Source organism: Natrix helvetica (assembly GCF_964273705.1).
Source record: "Natrix helvetica genome assembly, chromosome: 2".
NCBI classification, from domain to species: Eukaryota; Metazoa; Chordata; class Lepidosauria; order Squamata; family Natricidae; genus Natrix; species Natrix helvetica.
In genome coordinates, this window is record NC_138552.1 from 229,316,066 (window position 1) to 229,343,532 (window position 27,467).

Consider the following 27,467-nt stretch of genomic DNA (forward strand, 5'->3'; position numbering starts at 1 on the left):
AAGGGACCTTGGAGGTCTTCTAGTCCAATCCCCTGCCTAGGCAAGAAACCCTACACCGTTTCAGACAAATAGCTATCCAACATCTTCTTAAAGACTTCCAGTGTTGGGGCTTTCACAACTTCTGGAGGCAAGCTGTTCCACTGATTAATTGTTCTAACTGTCAGGAAATTTCTCCTCAGTTCTAGGTTGCTTCTCTCCTTGATTAGTTTCCACCCATTGCTTCTTGTTCTACTCTCAGGTGACTTGGAGAATAGTTTGACTCCCTCTTCTTTGTGGCAACCCCTGAGATATTGGAACACTGCTATCATGTCTCCCCTAGTCCTTCTTTCTCTTAAGCTAAACATACCCAGTTCCTGCAACCGTACTTCATATGTTTTAGTCTCCAGTCCCCCAATCATCTTGGTTGCTCTTCTCTGCACTCTTTCTAGAGTCTCCACATCTTTTCTATATTGTGGCGACCAAAACTGAATGCAGTATTCCAAGTGTGGCCTTACCAAGGTGTCATAAAGTGGTATTAACATTAACACGTGATCTTGATTCTATCCCTCTGTTGATGCAGCCTAGGACTGTGTTGGCTTTTTTGGCAGCTGCTGCACACTGCTGGCTCATATTTAAATGGTTGTCCACTAGGACTCATTGCACATTGCAATAATCCAATTGGGAGGTGACTAAGGCATGAGTGATCACGAGCAGGGACTCCCAGTTGAGGAAAAGGCACAGTTGGCATAGAAGACCTGCAGATCAGTGCATCTGTGCAACCCCACCCAGAGTCAAAGATGACAAATCAGCAGCCCTTGGGGGACCAAAACCTTAGAGCCGTTCCATCTTGTCTGGATTGAGCCAAAGACAGTTTATTAGCGGCTTCATGCAGATGTTAAGAGGAGAGGGGAAGAGACCCAAGCTCTGAGGCACCCTGTACTGCAGGGGCCTATGGCTTGATCTCCCCTCCCCCACTAACATCTCCTGGAATCAATCACAGAGAAAGGAGGAGGATCACCTCAAAATAGTACCTCCCATGCCCAACACAAAGTAATCATGCTCATAATCCAACACATTTTAAAGGATTTTCTCTCCCTATGAGAATTATTTATGAGTATTGAAGAAACTATAAAAGGAATAGTATAATTCTTTATTCTTCATGTGATAAATTTGACATTTGGATGGCTCAGATACACTGAAACAAAACGGTTGGATAAAAGAGAAGCAACAATAACAGCCCTTTACCCTAGAGCAGTGTTTCTCAACCTTGGCGACTTTAAGTCCCATGGACCTCAACTCCACAGGACTTAAAGTCGCCAAGGTTGAGAAACACTGCCCTAGAGTATTCTATCTGGCAAAAACCAGGTTGGATTTTAGCAAGATTTACAGCCTTCATAGATCTCTGAGTATTTGTTTTGTTTTCAGTCATGGTTTATCAATGTTCTGAAAAAGTTTTTCCTCTTTTAATGCTTGTCATTTGCTTCCTGATCATGGCTAGATGCTGGCAACAATCAGCTCGAAAACACCACGGCAGCTATCTTTAAAAATACCTATGAAAATTACCTTTCTCTGTAGACAATTTGAATTTAAATTGAATGATCTTTGAAAGGAACCTTTAAAGAAACCACATCTCCTTTTTTGATAAAACACTTAGTTAAAATTTCATTAAATTCTGCCTTGAACTTGATTATGTGAGTTGTTTGTGTTGATTGTTAAGAAAAAAGGTAATGCTCAGTCTTGGATTAGGTGAGGCTTTGATTTTGCTGCTTCAAGTTTAACAAAGGAGAAACAGTGGATCTGACAGTTGTTTGGCAGGAACCGGGTAAAAAAAGTTGTGCTTGTTATGTAGTTTTCTTCTTATAAAGGAAGCAGCTGCTCTATTCACCAGCTGTAATTTGTGAATGTCCTTTAATGGCAGTCCCAAAGAGGATATCCCAAAGAGAGTATGTGATGGAAATTAAATAGGGTGGGGGGAAGGCCCAGATCATTATTGTAGGTTGAATTGGAGGGACTGGTCAGCTCAACTTTCAGAAAATAATGTGTGTCACTGAAGAGCACCATTGAGTAAATGATTATCTTAACACCAGAGTTACAGTATAGTGATCAGTATTGTTTATGTATTCAGTATTGTGGTATCTAATATAGATTCTTGAACACTCATTTTGATATGGAATTCAAAAAGCACAAAGAATTTGCCACAAGAATAGCATTGCATTAAGATATCCATAGTTCTTTTCTTAGGAACTACTCAACATTTCCATCTGTGAATATTTCTATTTCATATTTATTGGAAATATTCTCCAATTTTGTCAAGTTTCTTTGGATGAAGCATATCCACCGTAGTACCCCATTTTTCACTCCCATAGTTCTCTGATGATTAGTTCAGAACCCATTGATCAGTCTAGGTTTGAATTATACTTTAATATTCTTGGCATCACCAAAGCATAAATTAACATTGAAACTAATCCTTTTACTACCTTAATACTTCTTTTCTTCAAAGTTGGAACCACAAAAGACACCCAGGGAAATGAATTGTTCTATAAACTAATGGAGGCATTGTGACTCTCTCTCTGCTGTTCCTTTTTCTTACTTTTACTTTTCGGGAACCAAAGCACTAACTTTACCCTTAGAATACCTTATCACAGTTCAAAACACAGTAGTATGATATTCCATACATATGAGTTCTTCCTTTAGGGGGAAAAGAGCACTTCTCTCTTCCTTACACCTTGCTACAAATTTAAGAAGGGATTGCTGTTATTAGAAAAGGAGAAGATAACTATTTTGCACAATGAAACAATATATCCTTGGCAATATATCCTGCAAAATATCCACAAAGCAAATTATTGTTGTTGGAGTAGGGGAGACCTTTGTAGATAGATTAATTTTAGGAGCTAGATTTTGTTGTATACATGATGTACAATGACAATAAAGGCTATACTATAGATGAACATTACTGTTCATAGTAGTTTGTATATACATAATACTGGTAGATATTTTTAAAGGTTTAAATCTAATAGGAAGAACTGCATGAGGATTAAGATGACTCACAGGAATATTGTATTTTTCTCCATTTCCAATATGTGAACAACACACAGGAATGACGACAAGATGTTGCATTTTATGCAGGAAAGATTACTGCAGTTTCCCAAGAAATTACTGTACATAGATTGTGTGGAACAAAGTATACGTATTTGCTGCTCCTAATTCCTCTGTTGCTGTTTTTCTGTTAAAGTACCTGTGATCTCATTGCATATGGTGATATTTGTAAACATTTGTTTTCTCCATAGGGTCTTGGAGCATCCAAGTAGAGAGAGGAAGCAGAGTAGTAGTGCTGCGAAGTCTACTCTGGCCTGGACTCACATTCTACCATGTTCCTAATACTAAACAGCATGGTTATATCTATTTTGGCCATGGAGAGAAGAACATAGATTTACCCTTCATGTTGTGAAGTTCACAAACACAAGAAAATTAAGGAAGTTATGTCCTAATGTTGCAATTATTTTGTATTTATAATGTCTATATTTTTGATTTAATAAATCAGTGTGAAATCAGGCTACTTCTTTGTGATCCATATTTTAAAAACATGTTCAGTTTCTGAGAGTACTTGAGTCTTTTCATACCCACTTGCACTATTCAGGTGACCTTGAGGGCACAGATAAACCTCCAGGTGGCCCCAATGACCCTCAGAAAGAATGCTAACAACCAGACAACTATAAGGAATATAAATCCTTCCATCCTCCACCATTCAGTCAGAACTGAAGAAGCTTCTTGGATAAGAAATGAAATGTCTTCAAGGAAAAACAAGGAAGTCCAATTGCCTTTTGAAAAAGTACCTTTGGGACAACCATGACTGGATAACAGAATCTCTATAGACATTTACAATAGTGCACACACACACACACAACAAATCAAAGATCTGAACATAGAGTTGGGGGTAGAAAAGCATACGGGGCAGGGGTATATGCAAGAAGAATCAGAATCCCGCAGAAGCGTTACAAAAAAACCCCAAATGCAATCCTTAGCTGTATCCACAAAAGTATAGAGAGTCAAAATAGCTTTGTCAGACCACACTGAGGATATTGCACCCAATTTTTGACGTGTATTTTAGGAATCACAAAGTAGAGTGTGTCCAGAGGAGAGTAACCAGATAATAAACTGTAAGGAAGGAAAATCTTAGATGAGATGAAAAACAATTACTTAAATTACAAGGAAGCAGATTGTGATTGGACAGGAAAATGTAATGCTACACTATTCAGCAATAGACTACTTGAGATAGTGCATATTTTCTGGAGATATTTTAGCACTGGTATGATTTTTGAAAAAGAACTCTTCCAAATCTTACATTATATGATTGTATTCTTCAGCAATTGTTTAGGGTGGTATAGGATGCAAATTGTACAGGCTATTGAAATAACTGAAAAAAACTGATCACAAAAAATTCATCTCAAGTGTTTAATTGGAATATACACAAAAATGAGATATGCCTTCATCGAGGCAACAAATTGGTTGTTCAATTAGCCTTCCCAGGCTCCAGAAAAACAACATCACCAACTGCAACCATTTTGTTTCTTCCAGACTCTACAAAACATCTATAATGCACACAGGATGGTTTGAATGATAGTCATCTACTGTCAACTAAAGCTGCACTCTCCTTCAGTGGTTAAAACGAAGGGGCTTTGATCCATAAGTAATATTATCTTTAAGTAGTGGATGAGATATAGGCATAGGAACTTTGCACCATTTCCTCCCCTTCTTGTAAATGGGTCTCACGTATTCGATAGGATATCTGGTATGGTACCTGTGAAGAGAAGCAGAAAACCATGCCATGAATAAAACTGTCAAAATCACCGTTTAAAATGTTTAAACTGCAATAAATACTTATGTTTAAAACGCAAAAGTTATAAACGACATCCTCATTTTATTTTTATTAGCACAGAAATGGCAACTAGGGCCCTATGTGCCTCTGTGAAATGATCTAAGCATCTTAATTGTGGGCTCTACCTCTTTAGTTTCAATAGCGGGAGTACTTAATTATAATGCTCTTGCCTCGTGCTGCTTTAGATTAGAAATCAGGCTAGAAATAAGGAACTCTGTTCTGTTTTAATTTCCTATTAGGTATTGTTCTGAAATTCAGTCAATGGCCATTACTTTCTCATTCATTCTTTCCGCAATTTCATTGTTCCAAAATAAAACCAGGCATGTACTGTTCCTTCAGCAAGGTCCAATTCTGACTGGCAACATCTGTGCATCAGGTTATTCTCTGGCCAACTTCAATCTTATTATTTCTATTTCATCCTTTTCAAACGGTTATCTGGTGAATCTTGGCTGTGTTCACAAGACAGGCTCAAGGCTTAAGTTGAGAAGAATTTGAATTGCCAAAGGAATTAATGTCTATTTTGTTAAAAAAACTTGGTTTAAGTTTTCTTAATACAGGAGAATAAGAATTGGCAGGGCCATTCTTTTTCACACATTCTGATAAGAAAGTGCAGTGAAGTTCTTTCTTAAAATGATTTTTATTGCTTGTAATATAAAAATATATAAAAGAAAGAAAAACATTAAAACATAATAGAAACTAAATAAATGAGAGAAAAGAAAAAAGAATGAGTTAAGTTGCTTGTGAAATAGGATTCAAAAACATTTTTCCTACGAGAACTCCTAAGGTAAACCAAGGAGCTAAAGAAAGTGGATTGGTTATACTGTATCCACTAGCTTCTGAAGGCAAGATTAACCAGAAATACATAGAATCGTCCCAGCATTTTGCTCTCAAGGTTTTTTTTCCCCTGCAGAATTTTCAATTTAGTTTAAAACTCTCTTGATAAATTCAACAGTGCAGACAAGGAAGTTATCAATAAAATTGCACATATGCATCTCTGGTGAGGAATAATATGCATACATGAAATGTTAAGGGCTTTTGATGGAGCTGTGTAAAACTGATTTGCGTCTTTCCCCATTTAGGATATGCAAAATGGTAATAAAATCTCAGTAGCCTCAAGCAGTTTTGAGCATATAAATATGTTCCCATTTCTCCAACCCTTTTCAAAATGAAAGATTCCAAAGAAGGTTTTGCTCTCTGGTGCTGTGAAATAAATAATAGCTTAAGATGTAAGCACATTGCAATAGCTACAAAGTTCAGAAATGTAAAAAAAATAGACATCAAGGAATTGAAGAAATAATAATGTTCATGTTGAAAATATTAGTAAAGTTTGATTTTTTAATTCACACAATACATTTAGCACAACTGAACTCATGCTTCATTCTAGATATAAAAAAGAGAAACCTGTTGAGAATCATTTGGGAAAAAACAGTTGGAGTTAATAATAGTTAATGGTTCAGTAGATTTTATTAAGGAGCAAGCCTGGAAAAGCAGTTAAGGCATCAGGCTAGGAACCAGAAGACACTGAGTTCTAGTCCTGTCTTAGGCCCAAAATCAATGGGTGACCTTGGGCCAGTCAATCCTCTCAGCCCTAGGAAGAAAACAATGGCAAACCTCTTCTGAAATTTTGCCAAGAAAATTACAGGGACTGGTTGAGGCAGTCACCAGAAACGAATCCAAAGATATCCCCCCCCCCCAAATATTTCATTACACAGGACAAATCAAAGCCTAAAATTTCTTTATAATTTAAACTTCATGGAAAAACTACAGGAAGAGTAGAAAAAAGGCTTCACTGAAATACATCATAATCTGCCAAGCTAATTTTACAGATATTTAAAATGGCAGTTTCAAGTATGGAATATATGCCAATTCCAGGAGACCTTTCTAAATTGTATTGTGTAGACTGTAGTTATAACTTTCGTTTGTCTGTGTCTGCTTTACTAAAGATTAGAACCGAACTCCCCCTCCCCCTTCAAAACCTGATCTACTATCATGCAAAAAGTGAGCTGAACCAAGTTTGCTTATGAAAATGGCAAAATTTCAAAACAGCAGTCAAGTCTGGACTGAAATCCGAAAAGCAGATAAGAATAGAGACAAACATGCTGGATGCTACCTTAGGCTTAATAAAGCAAAAAGCAGTAGATAAAATGTAAAGTATTAAAGCGTGTAAATTAAGTCCAGATCTTTTCCTTATAGTCTTATTTATAACGGCCATTAATGTCTTAAAAACTGGTATGAGGGACAATTCACTAAGTATTGTTTAGATTCCAATGTAATTTTCAATAGTCGCTGTAGTAAAAATAAGACATATTAAATCTTTCATTATCTTCAGGTATTCTCTATATAAGCTTTCCTTATTACATTTTCACACAAGACCATGGCAATTTGTAATGCATGGCATCAGATTAACATCCCTATTACAGCATATACACAAATTACCATGTGACTTTTATGATGTAATTTACCAGGTGCTGATCTTCTCTATATAGTCTAGACATAATTTTATTGCAGCTTTGGGAAACAGATGTTGGAGATGATATGACATATAATAAAATCTAAAAATTATACAACTGGGAGAACAACAGATAAAGTTCTTAAATTACTTTTAAAGAAAAGCTAAATAGATAGATATAGATAGAAAGAAAGAAAAACCTTTGTCATTTTTTACTGTGGGCACACTGGCACACGTTAAAAATGAAATTCTGTTGCCTGCTCTCAAAAGTGTACACATACATAACACACATGTACACATTGTACACACATACAAACACACACACACTATCCTAGAATAGTGTAATGATGGCACAGAAAAACTCCTGTACAGTAAATATGGGACACTGGCAGAAAAGGATAGGGGTGGCTGGAAAAACAAAAGGCAGAAGAATGTGAACCTGATGCACAACCCTTTTCTCTTTGTATATCTTATAACAGTGATGGCTAACCTTTTTGTTATTGCTCATTTTTGGCTTCCAGTGCAAGAGGCTTGCCAGGCCGAAAATCGGGGACAAGGATGCCTGAGAGCCCAAAAAGCAATGCTAGCACCCCCTCCATTGCGCATGTCCCCCACGCATGTGCAGCAGAGACCTGACGACTGGCTGGCCAGCAGGAAGCGCATGCACATGTGTGGTGGAGCTGGGCTCTGTGTGCCATAGGCTTGCCACCATGGTCCTATAATGTTCAGCTGGAGTCCAGTGTTTCTGTGGATTGGATTAGGCTTTCAATGAGCATTTATGTTGTGATTTGATGAAGGATTTGATTACAATACAATAGCAGAGTTGGAAGGGACCTTGGAGGTCTTCTAGTCCAACCCCCAGCCTAGGCAGGAAACCCTATACCATTTTAGACAAATGACTATCCAACATCTTCTTAAAGACTTCGTGTTGGGGCATTCACAACTTCTGGAGGCAAGCTGTTCCACTGATTAATTGTTCTGTCAGGAAATTTCTCCTCAGTTCTAAGTTGCTTCTCTCCTTGATTAGTTTCCACCCGTTGCTTCTTGTTCTATCCTCAGATGACTTGGAGAATAGTTTGACTCCCTCTTCTTTGTGGCAACCCCTGAGATATTGGAAGACTGCTATCATGTCTCCCCTAGTCCTTCTTTCTCTTAAGCTAAACATACCCAGTTCCTGCAACCGTTCTTCATATGTTTTAGTCTCCAGTCCCCTAATCATCCTTGTTGCTCTTCTCAGCACTCTTTCTAGAGTCTCCACATCTTTTCTACATAGTTGTGACCAAAACTGAATGCAGTATTCCAAGTGTGGCCTTACCAATGCATTATAAAGTGGTATTAACACTTCACGTGATCTTGATTCTATCCTCTGTTTATGTAGCCTAGAACTGTGTCGGCTTTTTTGGCAGCTGCTGCACACTGCTGGCTCATATTTAAATGGTTGTCCACTAGGTCTCCAAGAACCCTCTCACAGTTACTACTATTGAGCAAGGTACCGCCTCTACTGTACCTGTGCATTTCGCTTTTCTTGCCTAAATGTAGAACCTTACTCTTTTCACCATTGAATTTCATTTTATTAGATAGTGCCCAATGTTCAGATTTATCAAGATCCTTCTGTATCTTAAGCCTATCTTCTGGAGTGTTAGCTATTCCTGCCAGCTTGGTGTCATCTGCAAATTTGATGAGTTCCCCATTTATTCCCTCATCCAAATCATTGATGAAGATGTTGAAGAGTACTGGGCCCAAAACAGAGCCTGGGGTACTCCACTGCACACTTCCCTCCATGAAGATGCAGTTCCATTGAGGACTACAAGTTGAGTGTGGTTGCTCAGCCAGTTATGAATCCATCTGGTGGTGATGCTGTCCAACCCACATTCTTCTACTTTATCTAGTAGTAGGCCTTATCAAATGCCTTACTGAAGTCCAAGTAAACTATATTGATGGCATTCCTCTGGTCCACTAATTTTGTCACTTTGATTATTTATTTATTAAATGTATATGCCACCATCTCATTGTCAAGCAACTCTGGATGGCTTCCAAACATCATAAAAAACAAAGGTACAAAACATTAAATATTAAAATGAATCTAAGTAAGTTAAAAAAAACACCTCTGAATCCTATGGGTGGAGGTGGGATTTTCTTCATAACACCTCTAACACAGAACACCCCACTGAGGCCCAAGGCCAATCGGCAGAACCAGGTAATAGAAATATTTTACATCAGGGATGGGCTCCTCACAGTCTTCCAAGGGTTGCAGGAAATGATTAGGTGAAAACTTAACTAATGAAAATGGGGGGAGTGTGTGTTTCATGGGAGGAAAACTAATCCTGTCCTCACCTTAAACATATTTTGGGGGCTGTTTTTTCATGGTAGTTTGTGCAGCAATTAAGGATGATAACAGATTTACCTACCATTCCCATACAAGTACTCCTTATTTAATGGCCACTTGTTCAGCAATTGATCAAAGTTATGACAGCACTAATGAATAGTAGTTATGTTGGGTTCCTGTTGTGGCTGTTGCAGCCTCTCTGTGGTCACGATTGCAATATGGAGGCTGCAAATGGCAATCGTGACCATGCTGACACTGCAGGGATGCTGCAACAGCCTGGGATTTTCTTAACAATGGCAGCTGGGATCGCTGGAACTGCTATTGTAAGTCAGTGTTGTCGTGTGATGTGCCACACAACTGTGACCAAGTTCCTATTCCCAATTCATAATTCCCATTGTTAATTAGCAATTATTGGGAGGGGGGGCAACAGCTTAGCGGTAAAAAAATGCTGAGCTTGTAAACTGAAAAGCTGACAGCCCAGGTTTGAGACCCGGAGATCACACAATGGGGTGAGCTCCTGTTACTTGTCTCCAGCTCTTGCCCACTGAGCAGTTCGAAATTAGGCAAATGCAAGATCAGTGTTGGGATTCAATTTTTTTTACTACAGGTTCTGTGGGCGTGGCTTGGTGGGCGTGGAAGGGGAAGGATACTGTAAAATCTCCATTCCCTCCCCACTCCAGGGGAAGGTTACTGCAAAATCCCAATTCCCTCCCGATCAACTGGGACTCGGGAGGCAGAGAATAGATGGTGTCAGGGCAAGTCAGAGGTGGTGTTTACCGGTTCTCCAAACTACTCAAAATTTCCTCTAAATCTCCAGAACTGGTCAGAACCTGCTGAATACCACCTCTGATGGAGATAAATAGGTACCACTTAGGTGGAAAAGTAATAAGAGTTTCGTGCACCTTGACATATAGTCATGCTGGCTACATGACCCACATAAGTGTCTTTGGACAACGCTGTCTCCCTTGGCTAGGAAACAGAGATGAGCAACACCTCTTAGACTTGACCACAACTGGACAGGAGAAACTTTTACTTTTAATTAGTAATTACCAATAGTAATTGGTAAGTGAAGACTACCTGCACGGAGTTCCTCTAAATCTTGGAAAGCAGTCCCCAATTGTGCCCCTCCTGCCCCACATGGCAATTTCAGGGCCTTGGATGATAGTTAATATATTTAATCTTTTTCAAACATTACCCCCCCCCCCCCAAATCCAGAAAAGATATTAAAAATAGAAAAATCCCTGCTAAAATCTGAAATTTAGCCAATTTGCTGTCAAACTCCAGTGGTGTGATTTTCAGATTCTGGAGTCAAGGGGTGTTGAGACAAGATTTCATGCAGTCATCCTCTCATCTGCTACCAGCGGAGAGAGCCAGAACTCTACACCTTCATCAAGGCAGGGCACTGGGCCAAGGTATTCAAAGGGTTACTTGTCTCTTTGCTCATGGGAATAATGAGAAGAATTTCTAGGGGAAATGAGCACAGAGAACGGCCTTCAGGTTAAGGCAAAGATTTAATTATTACACGTAAAGCAAAATTTCCCATGAAGTCACGCACTCTGTATGCTTGACCTGTCCTTCAATTCGGGGAAAGTTTCAGAACAAAATTCTTGTTTTCATCCTATTCAGGGGAGGGCAATGATCAACATTTTAAAAGCTTGTGGTGAGAGAAAACAGCCGGTATGGCACTGGGTTTTGTGTTCAGCTATTACTGTTGAGAACTAGATTAAAATCTTTACTTGGCCGTGAGTCTGTCCGGGTGACCCTGTCTTGTTGCCAACTCTCTATCCTTCCTACACGGGGGAAGGACTCTGTCCAGCCATGTTGCAGAAAAGCTGGGAAATCAAAATTGGTACTCTAGTAACAATAACAACAATTATATTCTGTAATATTTTTAGACCACTAATTCTTGCAACCATTGCTAGTATTTCAAATGCCTTTCTCTCTTAAAAATGAAGAAATGGAAGGAGAAATGTATACAGGGAATAATGTATTCCACGCTCACAATATGCTTCCTAAACATAATTGAAATAAAATGCATCTTGCTATTATTTTTAAATGAGGGGCCATGAAATGTTAGCGCTCTGATTTACACAGTTTCACCATGTCAACAACCGAGGCTCCAATTACCTTAAAAGGTATATTGTGCATGTGGGAACAGAGAGCACAAAGACAGATGCTTAAACAAAATCATAACAAAGTTGGAAACAAATTTCCAAAGACGAGTCCTGTGCCTTGAAGACCATTGCTTCTTCTGAGACTGCTCTGAATATAGGATGTGGCAGTTTGAGCAGTGTGTTACAACTTAACCCCTAAGAGTTATGGAAAAAAATAAATGTTTAAAAAGCATCCACTTTCTCTGCATTGCTGGCTGTCCCAGGAATCAATGTGGGAGGCACAGGTGGGGGGTAGGCACACAGCCAAATCCACAACTTTCTTGTCCTGGTTGAGATATGGCAATTGTCCAAGAATGAAACATTTTCTCTCTGCAGTCGACAGAGACAAAATCCCAATGAGTTGGAGAAGCGTTTGTAAAAATGCCTCACCAAAGACAGCTGTCCTACTAGTTCTACTTACTGTTCCAAAAACTTGCATTTCATTAATGCTCTGTCACTTTCAAATACAATTCCTTGTTTTATCCTCTGTTACCAAACTTATTCCACCCTGGCTTCCCTACCCACCCTCCGGGTCAGCGAGCTCTACCCTGGGAAAGCAAAGGAGAGACAAACGTTAACAGCTACTAAAATGAAATCTCTCTTTAGGAACTATGCCGCAGTTTGTTAAATTGTTTGGCTTAAATTCTATTTTTGTTCCATGGGGAAAGGAATAGAATTGATCACTGCTGCCTTCATCAAGTATGCTGAATTCAGACCGTGGAGTTAATGCTAGAGTTAATAAATCATCTTATGAAAGTCCAGAAAGAAGGTTTGATAAAAGGAATCCTAGGGAGTAGTAGGTATCCTGTTTCTTTTTAAAGTTTTAAACAGGGTCTATACATACACAAATATTATCTACAGACATAAAACATGTTCCTAAAAATACTGTAATTTTTGCACTAGAAGACGGACCATACCATGCACATTAGCTTTAGAGGAGGAAAACAAGAAAAAAAAATCTGCCTCTGCCTCCCAGCATCCATCTGGTATTCATCTGGCTAGCATCCTTGCAGCAAACAGTCTGGTCAGCTTTAGCACGTTATCGCAGCGCATCAGGGTTCCACTCCGTTGTGCCCACCATTGGTCAACTGAACTGAGCTGCTGCTTCCACCGGGAAACGCTGGAGCCTTCTCTGCCGAGCAGCTGATTGGTGGTTGCATCGGCCTTCTGGAATACCGCAAACCGCTGTTCTAGGCGGTGGGGATCGCCACTGCTCGCCGTCATTCAGTAGCAGCAATCCCCGCCACCAGCTGATTGGTGGTATTTTGGGGGGGGGGGGGCATTCAACCGCAAATCAGCTGCTCGGCAGCAAAGACTCCAGCATTCCCCGGCGGCGGTGAACTGTGGTAGCAGTGACAGGTGGCGGCATTTGCCGCCAGCACCCCTGCTGCAATATTTGCTCTGTAAGACGCACAGGCATTTCCACCCATTTTTTTGGGGGGGGGGAGTGCATCTTATAGCGCAAAAAATACCATATATTCTTGTAAAAACATAAAGACCTCCCAAGAAATAAAAATAGAAGCACTTCTAAAATTTATTCCGAATACCATCAACAGAAAAAGAGATTGAGCTATGACCACCACATCCCTGGAGAAGGACAAGATGCAACCTCAGAGTTTCTGATTTTTCCTAAAGAACAGTGACCCTGGCATTTGGGAAACTCTGTCTTCATAAAGTGCTTCGACATCTCCATGGGAACAAAAATCAAGGTCATAAATAAGGGATTAGCTCCTCTGAACGGACAGCAAAGCAGAAAAAAAAAAAGGCAACAGGAGGTTAAAGTTTCTCCATTAAGGAACTAGGTGTGAAAGCAGGATGGAGAGGAGAGAAAAGGCTGGAAGACTGGAAGAGAGAAGGAACAAAATTTAGGTAAACTACGAAGTGCAGGCAAAGAAAAAAAATACTACAATAAAAAGGGGGAGACAGAATAAGTGCCACTTCGTGTTCTTTTTGCCACCCATTGATGCTAATAAGCTTGCTTATCTATTCTGTAGCTCACAATTGCCAAATGATTAAAAGTGGACAAGATAACAGAAAATTAAAGGGTGGGGTGGGGGGGGGAATGGAAAAAAATGAAAGCATGAAGACTAAAAAAGAACCAGATGGTTTATGTGATAAGTGGCTCTTTCCTGTTACAAAACCTACTAAGTTTCATTATATGTAGGAAAATTTACCAACTAAGCACAGTTTATCAACTAAAAGATCAGTGGGTTCCTACACCCATATATTAAGAGAGGCTCCTACTGAAATTAGAGCATAGGTGTCAAACTCACGACGTCATGTTGTCATCACGTGACGTATCACGACTTTCCCCTCTTCACTAGCACAGGGGTGGCCGTGGTCAGCATGTGACACCCCTGAATTAGAGGGATGTTATAATCCACAAACTGGATCATGGATCTATTCGTTGTCTTCATCCCTTTAGGCTCAAAGACTATTGGAAAGAACAGCCCACTGGGATCTGAATCACATATTGTCTTATTCCCTCATTTTATTTTATCAATTTTTAGTACTCCCATTGGATCCTTTTTTATTTAACTAATATTTTTCGGAAACTACACAGGTAGTCCTCAACTTACAACCATTTATTTAGCAACTATTTGAAGTTACAATGGCACTGAAAAAAGTGACTTAGGACTTGGTTTTCAGACTTACGACCATGGCAGTATCCCCATGGTCAGGTGATCAAATTTTGTACGCTTGCAACTGGCATATATTTATGACACTTGCACTGCCCCGGAGTCACATATGACCACCGTTTATAATCTTCCCCTGGTTTCCGACAGGCAAAGTCAGTGGGGGGAAGCCAAATGCGTTTAATCACTGAATGATCCACTCAACAACTGCTGTGATTCATTTAGCAACGGTGGCAAGAAAGGTTGTAGAATGGGGCAAATCTCCTCTAACAACTGTCTTGCTTAGTGATGGAAATTTTGGGCTTGACTGTGATCATAGGTTGACGACTACCTGAAATGTTGATTTCGGCCTGCTTCTAAGGATTCTAAAAATTTCCCCTCCCTCACCCACTTAGTAGTCAAAGAGCACCTGACCTGTTGAGCTTAGGTTTGGGAACAAAACCTTCAGGAGGTTTAGGTTTATGATCTGGCAGCAAACCTAAAAAGGGGAGTGTCGGGGTGGGAGGAGAGAGAAAGGGAAAAAAAATTAAGCAATTTTCTAAATATGCATCCAATTCTAGTATATAAGTTACGTTACGAACTCAAATACAGTTACCCATTCATCTCCAATAAATGGAAATCTTGTTATCTTGTTTATTTTCAAAGCATACGAATCAGCTGCAAGTGATTATTTAAAGTGTCTAAAATCATATGGGATAGTAGGTTGATCCCATTGTAGCACTTTGATTTTACACAGAATCTTGACATACATGCTAGTCCACCAGATTTGTAGCTTCCATTTATTACTACAATGTTGCTGACTTTTAGTTCCATATCTTGATTCCTAAAAGGTTGCTGACTTTTTGCCTCCTTATATCTTGTACAATGAAACAAGACCAAAGAGATCAGAGCAGAAACTGCTCTGCCTGAGTTTGCTTTGTAACACTGGAGCTAACAGGATTAATGGGATCTTTTGCACAGGGTCTACATTATTAACCCATTTGCTCATGTATCTTGCTATGGATTGCTAAATGTATCATATAGCACAACAAAGACTACGAAGTTCTATCACAGTTTAACCGTAAACAGTAAAACTGAAACTCTGCTGCGGGGATGTTTGCAAGCAGCGCAAGCACGGTTAGTAAATATCATTGAGAACCATGTTTTAGAGAAACTAGGATTCATTTTTCCCCAGCTGGTTCTTATACACACAAAAGAGAAACAAGGAAACTGAAAGTAGTTACCTGCTCGTTGAGCCATTTGCACGCACACTGTAATCTTTTTGTGCTCTTCGTCACAAAGGCCCGTGATCTTAGGAGATATCATCTGTCCTGTAGAGGTTATGAACTGACTTAGCAGTAGGACGTCCTAAGGAAGCAAAACAAACAAATCCAGAAGTACCATTATCAGTTAAGCTCGCAAGTGATGGGGACGCAAAAGCTTCCGAAAAGCATTATGAAATTAGCCATCTGAATGTTTCTGCATGAACCACATGTGCATCACTATTAAATATTTTGTAAATTATTCCCTGATGGTGCTTAGAAATGCAAAGGGTGACACATGAAGCCATGAACGCCCAAAAGTTAAAGGGCATTACTATGAGCAAGATCTTTAGTTTTCACTGCATTATTTTTGGATTAATAACATTCTCTTGAATTGCATGCCTAGTGCATAGAATTTGATAACTGCATATCGTAAATTGATTCTCCATGCTCTTACAACAGCTAAAAGATGAATATTGCAACATTAGAAAGATAAATACAGTATAGGGCCAATTTATTCAATGGATTGAAGATCTGCTTACCCTCGCTATTTATGAGTAGATTGCCTACAGATGTAGATTTTGTATGGATAAATGAAATATGAGACTCATTTATACAAAATTCAGCAAAAAGGATGATCATTATCTAAGTGCATTAAAAATGAATACATTTGCTTGTTTGCATTAGATAATTATATGTAGACTTATAATTGTTTACTATTGCAATGAAATACTCTATATTTTATTGTTTTTGATGTATTTTTTCACTTACTTTTTAAGCACTTGTTATAACAGAATAACAGAGTTGGAAGGGAACTTGGAGGTCTTCTAGTCCAACCCCCTACTTAGGGAGGAAACCCTATACCATTTCAGACAGCTGGTTGTCCAATGGTTAAAAACTTCCAGTGTTAGAACATTTATAACTTCTGGAGGCAAGTTGTTCCACTGATTAATTCATCAGGAAATTTCTCCTTAGTTCTAGGTTGCTTCTCTCCTTGATTAGTTTCCATCCATTGCTCCTTGTCCATTGAAGAACAGCTAGATTCCCTCTTCTTAGTGGCAACCTGAGATATTGGAACACTGCTATCATGTCATCCCTAATCCTTTTCATTAAACTAGATATACCCAGTTCCTGAAGCTGTTCTTCATGTTTTAGCCTCCAGTCCCCTAATCATCTTTGTTGCTCTTCTCTGCACCCTTTCTAGAGTCTCAACATCTTTTTTACGTTGTGGCGACCAAAACGGAATGCACTATTCCAAGTGTGGCCTTACCAAGGCGTTATAAAGTAGTATCAACACTTCATGTGACCTTGATTTTCTTCCTCTGTTAACACCTTTTGTTTTGCCTTTTTTTTGATGATGTACATATCTTTGTCTTTTGTTTCTTTTAAGGTTTTATCTTTACAGAGATAAAATTGATTTAAAAAAATAACTTAAGAATGCTCTAATTTTCTAGATACTTTTAATCTTTCCCAACTAATAAAAATATGATTTTACACTGGGTTTTTCTTCAGAAAGAGAAAGCATGTAGCACTGCAACCTGTTTTGGAATGCATTCCTGGGCATTCAACTAATGTTCTCAGGCAATGATTATAAGGCAAACCAAGCCACAAGAAGCATTTCTAGATGTTCTTGGGTGAAAGTATAACTAGAATATTTAAAGTTACTAAATTACTATTACAAAGTTATACAGAACTAAGATAAGACATGGAGTAATCTAATACTAAAGTTAAAAAAACACATTTACATGAAAACGTCGCTCTATACTTTTCTAACATTGTTCTCCACTGTATCTAAGAAATATAAAATTCAAACATAGCAGATACCTGTTCTGGAAATGTATCTATTACCTACTTATTTGTCATGATTACTGAGTTTGGAATCAAGCAGCCAGAATTTAGAAGAATTACAAGCAGAATTATTAATAACGTAAACTATTCACAGGACAAATTAATTTACTCAGCCAAAAATAACCTTTGAGCAATGCTAAATCTCTCCTTTTTGCCTCAGATGAACTAATATTTGAAATGCCAGAATTATAGTACACATGGATCACATTAGGAGAACGCCCAGCTTGCTTACCAGGTCTGTCTGGGGTAATGCAAAGCCCATCCAGAACTAAGGTTGATAAACATACAGATCCTGAGGCTCCTTAAACTCACAGCCTTTTCATCTTACCAGGGTTCAGCTGAAGCCTCAAGTCCTTTGTACATGATAACTGCAGAAAGATTATTATATGCAAAAGATGGAAATGTTGGACACCACCCACAATGGAGGAATGAATGGTGAGGGTGATGGAATTTGTTGAGAGGGTCAAACTGATCCCTTTGATCAGAGAAAAGCCATATTTATTTATTGTTGACTGGAAACTCTTATATAGACTTTCTGCGTGAAACACAAACAAGTGAATTTATGATTTCGATGAAAAACCCAGTTTACAAAAAAGACTGCTATGTTGTAACCATAGAGTATGTGTAAGTAAAATGCACATTTATATGTAGAACTGCTGTAAAAAAAAATCAGGAGCTGCTTTTTTATTCATCTTTCTTTTGCACTTTTGTCTTTGTCTTTCTTCCCCCCCCCTTACCTTTATTCTATATTAGTTTGTTAAGTTTTTAATCTTCTTAAAATATTAATACACAGACTCCAAGGCCAACAATGTAATATTTCTCATTTAGAGAAATGCTACAAGGCAATGCAAAGATACAGTGTTTTAAGGTAACAGAGAAACAAGTGTAAAAGGGTTAAAAGAAAAAAAAGTATTCTGGCAGAGATTAGCACTGCCGTCATGTTCCATGAAATTAACACTGTGTGCTAATGGGCAGCCAAGACTGCAACTACAGCTTTGCTTTAATCACTGGGCAGCTCCTGGGAGAGGCTGAATCTAGATTCCCACCCCTGTAATCTGTAGGATCTGATGAAAACAACTTGGATTGAATTAACTTGGAACCTGCAAAGCCCGGAGTCCGGTCTCCATTCTCCACTGCCAAAGTGAGATGACATTTACTCATGGTCAAACTAATCGTGTTCCAAGCAAGAGAAGAGGAAATAAAAGTTTTGCCTTCATCTGGACAAGAGTATTTGATTTCTGCTGCTAGGTAAACAAAATCCATCATGAACAATGTATTCTCTGGAAGCAGAAATCTGGCTGCAATTGTGGGCAGGACCAATACCCAAGGCCACCTGGATTCCTGACAAGTGCTAATAATTTGACTAAATGACCTTCGGGATTTGTTTGTACAACCAGCACACTCTTCTCATCCCATGCTATTATTTTGGGTTGCACAAGAGCTGCTGCTTATTGTAGCGCTCTTTTGGCAATTCTAACCACCTCTGTTTCAAACAAAGCCATCTAAAAAGAAATTCTGAACAGAATTAAGTAACTAGGATATTATTACATTTAAAAAAAAAACTCTAATAAAAACAAAGTTCTCTTTATCTTCAAAGCATAATGAACTTATTTTATTTCTTTCAAAGCCATAAACTTGTCAAATGGTCTAAAGTCTCCTGGTGTGCTGTTACTTAGGGAAAAAAGAAGACGATGGTGAGGTTTTAATCGCAGGACAAAGCAGAGAATGAGTTCAGGGCCAGGTTCTGAATGGAAAAAAATCACTTGGTCTTCAAAAATCAGAAGCTCTGTTTCAAGGGCCCCATGGGCAGGGTCTCACTCACATTCGCCAAAGGAGGAAGGAGAAAGCAGCTGGAGTAGAAGCGGTTCTTCTTGTTCATGTGCAGGCTAGATTAAGCCAGACAATCCCATGTTCCTTGTCCTTGCATTAAAGCATTTTCATAAGAATTTCCAATGATCCAACAACTATTATGAAGGAGGTATGTATTCCGTTAAAAAGCTGACAAAAATGGCTATTGAATACTTATTTCAAAGTATTCAAATCTCCAGTGTTGGTTGAACAGTGCCCCAAAGAAAGAGAGTCTTGCAAGAAATGTTTTCTGCCCATAACTGTTCAAAAATTCAGGATTTCAAAACTGGTCTGTGTGTGACCATTTATAATATTTCAAAGTCAGGTTTTATTTTGCAGTCTGATGTTTTATGCCAGTCACCTAGTTTGCTATTTTTTTAAAGTGCAATACACCCGGCTGGGGGGACAAATGTTGCAAAGTTGTTTGCGGCAGGCCAACTATCTGTTATAAATATGAAGGATTTATGATGTAACATTTGTGTGGAGTTAAAAGCATAGCTGCAAATTCTCTTTCCTCCTATTTCATGGGCATAATCTATCCTCTTTTGGAATAAGACTCGATGTTAGGATAGCTTGATGCTTGGCTGCTCAGAAACTATGCTTCCTCATGCACTGTAAAGTGTTGCATTGCCAAAATCTCCAGTTATCTTTTTTTGTGATACGGAGGCTGCAGAATCATGGGATGGATTATAAACTAAATAAAGTGACACTGCATATTTGAAGAAAAAAAAAAGATTTGTATTCAGCCTTCCTTAAACAATGTTGCTAAAACTATTTAGTAACTTTCCTTGAACTGCCTTTTAATCAGCCAGGGACACAGCTGTCTAGTTTGGATTAAGTGTCAATTTCATTTTCTTCATCCAGTCCATGATTAATATGGGTCTTCAACAGTTTATGGTATTTTACTCTTGAGAATTTTAACTACAGCTGGAAAGATCTAGATTGTCTAGATCCAAGACTTATTCACTGGAAAATAGAAGGGTAGACTCATAATACTACTTTCTTTTTATTTATCTTGGAAACCTTATTGCCCACTCACCAAAAATTGCTGGAAATAGTAGACCTCCGATCCTAATTAGAACTTCATTTTCTTAAATGTGCAATCAGTCACAAAATCAATGATTTCATGAACTACGTTATACAGTTCCAAGAATGCTTGTTCAATATGAAATCCAAAACATGCACAAGTCATATTACATTCAACAAGATGGTTGGTTAGCAATGTGAAAATAAATGGAGCTCCAACAATCTACAGATTCTAATTCTGCTACGTACATAATTGTTCACCAATGTTCCAAGAATAAATAAAAGAGCTATTATTCCTTGGTCTTTTTAGGTAAGATTGGGGTAGATTTCAGTTTTAAGATGTTGGAAGTCAGTTAATGTAAATAACTTTATAAATTTCCTAGATTCCCATCCTAGAAGATGAAAACCTTTTCCTGTCATATCATGTTACTATATTTATGAAAGAGATCATTTTGCCAGCAAACTTGAGTAGAGTTTAACTTATACATGCTGATGTGTGGACAGAACATTTAGAGGTATATTAATGTTGTGAATACTACATATACAAATTATGAACATATCCTTTACTGCAATTCTCTCCCTCTGAAAATTCCTGTCAATTACCATGATTACAAAAGAGCTCGCATTTTGCTTGCTAGTTTTTCTTTTCTTTTCCTTTTGTGTGATGCCTCTAAGAATGTAAATTATTATTTTCAACTAAAAACAATGTTCTAGGCATTAGGTTTTGCTGGTATGTAATTTAGCAATAACAAAGTCTATACATGTAATTTTGCTTCTCAGCAATCCTGACATTTTGTGCAAAGAAGACTTGACCTCTAAGATAGTTGATTATTTCATTAGACAATACCAGGCATACAATTATGAGAATGATCTAGACATATATATATACTATCTTCAGCAGGAAGATGTCAGCATGGCTATATTTTAGCAAGCATTAGAATAAAAACTCACCATATAATCGTACTTGTGTTTCAAGTTCCAGCGACAAATAGGACAGTTACCAGAAGGATTTGGAGGGCTTGGGATTTCCACATTGTCTACCATTTTGCCTTCGATCTAAGATATTAAAAGCAAACTAATGAGGGAAATTTTGAGTCCAAGTTTCAAAAACTGCTGTTTGATTTTCTACATTAATTTATTCAGCACGTACAACATCAATACATTGAACTGCAGAAAAGGATAATTAGACTTAGCTGTTACCAACTTACATTTCGGAGAATGAACTTGAAAAAAGGAAAAAAAATACTTTGAATTTTAAGTAGCAGCTTGCAAGTATCACTTTGTTCTGAAATACTACAAACAGATACTAGGGATCCTGTCTTAGAAAGGAGACACATTCTGTCTAGTTAATTAACTCCTCTTCAATGCAATAGAGCCCACAGTCCCACCTAATCATGCTCTAAGATGTAACTTATAATTGTTTCTTGAATTACTAGAATGTTGCACATTTCCCAAAGCTGCTCCACTAACTTTAAAATATCTAAAGTTATGGGAATTCATAACATGTTCTTTGAGGAAATATTTTAACAAAAAGTTTAATTGACAAAAGGCATTTCCTGTCAACTAGGATCCTATTCGTAGTCTAAAAGAAGGTCTGAGGACATATTTGCAAATTATCATGGACATAATCACGAAGTATTTGACTTGGAAATCTGCTGCAAAAGATATTTAATCATTTTCTGGGGAAGATTTAAAGGCAGAAGTTGGGTTTAAGATCCAAATGCTAAAGCCCTTATTTTTAGTTTATCTTCAGTCCAATAGGGTATTTCGATAAATAAAACTCGTCTTCTGAAAGTGCTTTAAATTTTGTCCTTGACCTTTTTTGATGCCAGCAAACCAGTCTTGAACACTATTTAGTACTGCTAATTAAAAAAAAAACTAGGGATAGAGTTATAGGACTAGTAATCACACTTACATAGAGAAGGCTGTCACCTCAAAATGACTTATTTATAAAGTGGGTAAATAAAATGAGTTATTGGTTAAAGCCTCAAATTGATTTAATGTGAATATTAGTACACAAGAACTATATTCAAATGAATCAATTAATTAGAATAGAGCTGGAAGGAGTCTTCTAGTCCTCCCCCCCTGCTTAAGCAGGAGACCCTATATCATTTCAGACAAGTGACTATTCAGTCTCTTCTTAAAAATGTCCACTGATGAATGTTAGTGTCACCTGGCTCAAAAAATTGTATTGCAATTTAGACAGCAAAAGCTTTTATTAAACAACTCCATATGAAGCATAATTACTTTGGAAAGGTCCTGAAAATTAAAGTGTATGACCATGACTTTACCACAAGTGTTTTCACAAAACGATGCTAAGTGCTGGATGGGAAAGCAATGCACTTTTCTCACAAAAGAATTTTCTTTTTGCCTTTGTTTTCAACTTGACATTTATGACCCCAAGAAGCAAACTATTCAGAAAACATTTTCAGATTACACTAATGAACCAGGAGAGAAATAAAAATCAAAATTTTCAAAGCACATTTAATGTTATCTGTGTTATATTCTTAACATCACAGATTATTATTTTTCTTGTGAGTATATTCAATCAACAGCAATTCCATACTGTTTCAGTAGAAACAAAGAGGGTCCTGGAAGTTCATAATCTTTATTCAGACTTGCAGACATCTCTATCCTGTAAAAAACTGTGGTTTTTACTGAAGTAACAAGGAATTATAATAGAAAAGTTCTGAGAACATATTCAGAAGGTTAAAATAAGGAGTTAGGTAAGCTTTGTTCATAACCATACCAAGATTTAAATGCATATTTATTATTCATTGAAGGTTACTGTTCCATTTTTTGGCTGAAAGGTGATGGTTTATAAAAGTTAATATTTGCAATTCGGAAAATACAGCATGCTTACCGTTGTGGTGTTTCCTTCAGTAGTTTCTACAACTGCAAACACAAAAATGTGAAGAAAATTTTAGATATATTTAAATCCAGTAAAGAAACAGGGGTCATGAAGAACATTTTACAATTGCTGTGATCTAGTAATAAATATAGTATTAGAATAGAAATGATATTTGAAGAAGTTAATATGAAATCCAATACTCCAAATACGTTCTCTAATATTACTCCACAAAACTGCCAGAGTGGGCAGTTAAAACAAATTCAATATACAGTATATGAAAGGGAAGAAAGTCTGCCTATTTTCCAGATTACTGAAACATTATACATACAGTAATAATCAGCAATAATTATGTGAGAATAACCTGAACCGATTAGCCTACCAAGTATTTTCAGGGTGAAAATAATAGGTAGCACGTAATCTTCTAAATAGCTTGCCATTCTGAGGAATGTGGAGATGATCCTCTACTAAGTGGAGCAACTTGATATTCTGGGGAACAGAGAGAAATAAACAAGCTGAAAAGTGTCTATGACACAAGCAATGGAAGAGTCACCACAAGGTACAGTCTCTTGTCAAAGCTTCTTATCATTATGGCTGTGGGGGCAGCAAAATGTATCTTCTTTTTTGACATCTCAGAGAATACTTCCTAATAGTTCAGCACTTTTCATATTATAAAGGATTCTTCTTTTATGATGCATATTCACATATAGTGAATAAATATTAATAAAATCATTAATAGCTGCATAATTTGGAAATTGTTATTTAATCACCTACAAAAATGGGAAGTTATTTTGCCCTAGTCAATGAATGAATTTCAAATCCTGAAGTTAAATACATGAAAAGCTGGGTGGTTAAGTATAATCCATTTTATGTGTGCTTTTTTTTTTGCTCTTGTCTAATAGTTTCAAGTACCCAGAGTGTGTATTCCTGTCTCCTTTAGAAAAGGTAGCAACTCAATTTCAGGAGTGTTTCTTTGAAAAATCTCGCTCTCTGCCCCAACAGTTGGTGGTCACCCCTTTCACGGTTGAAAAGAATGAAAGCCATGCATTCTGGAGTAAAATGGAACGGTCAAACTTCTCCTGTATCCAGTGGTTTCCTTATGTGCTGGTGGCAGGGATTTCTTCTTGGCCTTGTTTTCAGCTAGAATGGGGTCAATCATTACCCCTAATAGCTTATTTTCTCTGTACGTTTTTGTCCACAGGATAGTTCGATACTGACTGAGGGTCTTTAATGCTCCCTGAACTTGATTTGTTTTCTTGCAGACATTTCATTACCCAAACTAGTGTAGGTTTTATTATGAACTCAGCAATTATACTTTGTGATGTGATTAGTGTCAGTCTGTGAACAAGATGTAGCAGAAAGTTTACTAAAAGGGGGGGGGGAGATGGAGTAATTTCAAGATGTGAAAATGCTGTTGTAAAGTAGCACTGTTAAAAGATACAAAAATGTCTGCATATAAGAGTGAACTCCTGCCCACTTGGTTATATGAAATTGATAGGCTGGTATGTGGGGAAATACACATACTGACTCTAGGGAGAATAGAATGCTTAGGAGGCGGTATGATAAAGAACAGATTGGGTAGAAAATGAATACTGCAGTAAGTTCATTAAGATGGTTTTGATCACATAAAGAGCATGAATGAGAATTCAATGGTAAAACAAAGGAGGATTAAATGGGTTGAGAAGAAGTGGGACACGGATACATTGTTGTTAATTAGACTTAACGGAGATCCTCAATCAAAACAAAACAACACAATAAAAATGGGAGAAAGAGCCAAAGAGAATATATGAAACATGTGGACATGACAGAAGCAAAGATAACAGGCCTAAAGCTCTTACTATTAGCAGGGGAACTCTCTAGGAATCAAAGTGGAATGAATCAATGTGATATGGGAGAAGCTGCCATGAAAAAGATAGAATTTGAAAATGAACCAAATCCCATTAGCTATGGAACAAAATAAATAAAATCTCACATGAGAGATGCAGCTTAAAAAACTCCCAGCCTTTACAGCAGACCTGGGCATTTTATGGCCTGCAAGTCACATCGAGCCCTTTGGCTGTCCCTGTTCAGCTCACACTATTGGTGTCATTGGCATATGGGGGGGGGGGCATTGGTGGCAGGGCATCAGTGGAGAGTGAGGCAGCATCAGGAGCTCCGCACAATTGTCTCAATTTCACATGTGGCCCCTTGGGAAAATTAATTACCCACCCCTGCTCCACAGCAATCTATGATATCAGGATTCCTGCATAGATTACAGACTTACTGCATTCTTACACAGAAAAATTAAAGTTGTGCAGTGCAACATCATAATATGGAAAGAAAAAACACAAAAAACCCACTAGTATTTCTCCCTAAATGCTTAATAGGAACAAATGAAACATATTAAATCAATGGAAAATATGTAGGACAAGAAAATGGGACGAGTGCACCTTATGCTGAGTCAGATCATGAGCCCCAGCGTGTCTCTCAATGGTAGCAGTTTTCTGAGTTGCAGTAATTGTTTTTTTAGCCTTAATCTGGAGAAGCAGGGTCTCTCCCTCCCTCCTTCCTTTCTCTATACACACACAAACACATGGTCTACTATTAAACAACCTCCCCTCCCTTAAGAAAATCCTTAACAAAAATTGGGAAACCTAAAGATTTATCAGAATTTTAACTGAACATCTAGACAGGCTTCTTGACTTTTTTCACTCAGAATCCTTTCCAACTTTTAAAATTTATAGAGGATTCCAAAAAAAGTTTTGTTTGTAGGGGTTACATTTATTGACATTTAAAGTATTAAAACTTAACATTGATACATACTTTGCCAATACACTCCTCACATTATTTGATAGGGTTTCGATATTGTATTATATTTGAACGTTGTCTGGCAAACAATTTTGATTTCTTATACCCATGAAAGGCTCTTGGTTCCTTTTAATGGACCCAATGAATTCTAGCACCACATCTGAATTAACACTGTCTAGACATTTGATACTATTTAAAGACTATTAATTCCACATTCTTACTATGGCAACTTTCCCCAACTTATACGGGCTGCCCCCCCCCCTACAATCATCATCCATGAAGGCCAATCCAATGCACTGTCTCCATTATTTGCATCTGTTTACACCTGAACTTTTTAATTACAGGTAGTCCTCAATTTATGACAATTGAGCCCAAAATTTCTGTTGCTAAGTGAAACATCTGTTAAGTGAGTTTTGCCTCATTTTGCAACTTTTCTTGCCACAATTGTTAAGTAAGTAACACGGGTTGTCAAGTGAATTGGTTTCCCCATTGACTCTGCTTGTCAGAGCCAATGATATGACCTTGGAACACTGCAATTGTCATAAATATGAGTCAACTGCGAAGCATCTGAATTTTGTTCAGGTGACCATGGGGATGTCGCAACGGTTACGTTTAAACAATGGTCATAAATCACATTTTTCAATCTCGCTGAAACCTTGGTCACTAAACGAACTGTTGTAAGTAGAGGACTACCTATAGTTCCAAATGCATTTGCTACAACAGGGTGAATTCTCCGACTATACAGACTCCGGAGGAGGAGAAAGAGAAAAGATGGTGAAGATACCCCATAGCTGTACAGGCATAGGAATTTTACAGATTTGTGCACTTGGTAGGGGAGTCTTGCCTTTCTACCTCGCATTAGCCATGCATCCCAGGGATTACTAGTACGTGCACCGACCAATCCACCCACGGGCTCTAAGACCGTAAAAACTGCACTTCTGCACTTTTGTTTCAGCGGCTGCCAGGCATCCTCACCTTAGAGGAAGGCGCCCGGATGCTCAACCACTCCGTCCTCGGCCAGCGCTGGACCCTGGACGTTGATTTTTCGTGTGGAAAGGAAACATCGGCACTCACCCTGCCGGAGTCCGCGAAAGGGAGGGCGGGTCCAGGCGCTCCCCAACAAACGAGGCAGAAGCGGTGTAAACCGAGAGAGAAGCCCCACGGGAGCCGCCATCTTTAAAGTGCGGGGGCGCTTCCTCTTCCGCTTTCAGAGTCCTCCCCGATTGGACGAAGGCGGTATCCGACTCCGCCCCCCCTTCCCTGGAACTCTCCCGGGTAGAAAAGCGCTGCTGGTGTTTCGCTCACACCCGGCGGGAAGCCTTAAGGCAGAGGTCTTCAAACTTGGCAACTTTAAGACTGGTGGACTTCAACTCCCAGAATTCTCCAGCCAGCATAGCTGGCTAGAGAATTGAAGTCTACCAGTCTTAAAGTTGCCAAGTTTGGGGACCCC

General features: G+C 38.3%; 2 protein-coding genes across 3 annotated transcripts in view; one reads left to right on the forward strand and one right to left on the reverse strand.

The window, feature by feature from the left end:
- The window catches only part of RSPH9 (radial spoke head component 9), a 41,376-nt gene extending 37,824 nt beyond the window's left edge, over positions 1 to 3,552 (forward strand). The window contains exon 5 of the mRNA XM_081940801.1: positions 3,267 to 3,552. Within this exon, the coding sequence (XP_081796927.1) occupies positions 3,267 to 3,427 (161 nt within the window). The 3' untranslated portion in view covers positions 3,428 to 3,552. The remainder of the gene's footprint in view (positions 1 to 3,266) is intronic.
- An 865-nt stretch (positions 3,553 to 4,417) lies between these two features.
- On the reverse strand, positions 4,418 to 27,251 carry MRPS18A (mitochondrial ribosomal protein S18A). 2 transcript variants are annotated; one of them, XM_081940288.1, is made up of 6 exons: positions 27,092 to 27,243; positions 23,246 to 23,277; positions 21,334 to 21,438; positions 15,643 to 15,766; positions 14,834 to 14,897; positions 4,418 to 4,777 (listed from the first exon to the last, which is right to left on the reverse strand). In XM_081940288.1, the coding sequence occupies exons 1-6, from the start codon at positions 27,189 to 27,191 to the stop codon at positions 4,633 to 4,635; spliced, it is 570 nt and encodes a 189-aa protein (XP_081796414.1). In that variant the 5' UTR covers positions 27,192 to 27,243; the 3' UTR covers positions 4,418 to 4,632. The 2 variants fall into 2 exon arrangements, with proteins under 2 accessions (XP_081796414.1, XP_081796415.1); XM_081940289.1 differs by lacking the exon at positions 4,418 to 4,777 and adding an exon at positions 11,123 to 12,113 and having other exon boundaries at positions 27,092 to 27,251.
- Positions 27,252 to 27,467: the final 216 nt, after the last annotated feature.

Excerpts from the sequence above, each read along its gene's own strand:
- MRPS18A (XM_081940288.1), bottom strand. The coding sequence starts at position 27,191 with ATGGCGGCTCCCGTGGGGCTTCTCTCTCGGTTTACACCGCTTCTGCCT. Across the intron at positions 15,767-21,333 it reads AACACAAGTACGATTATATG|GACGTCCTACTGCTAAGTCA; the intron begins GTGAGTTTTTAT and ends TTGCTTCCTTAG. Across the intron at positions 14,898-15,642 it reads GCAAATGGCTCAACGAGCAG|GTTTGCTGCCAGATCATAAA; the intron begins GTAACTACTTTC and ends TCCCCTTTTTAG.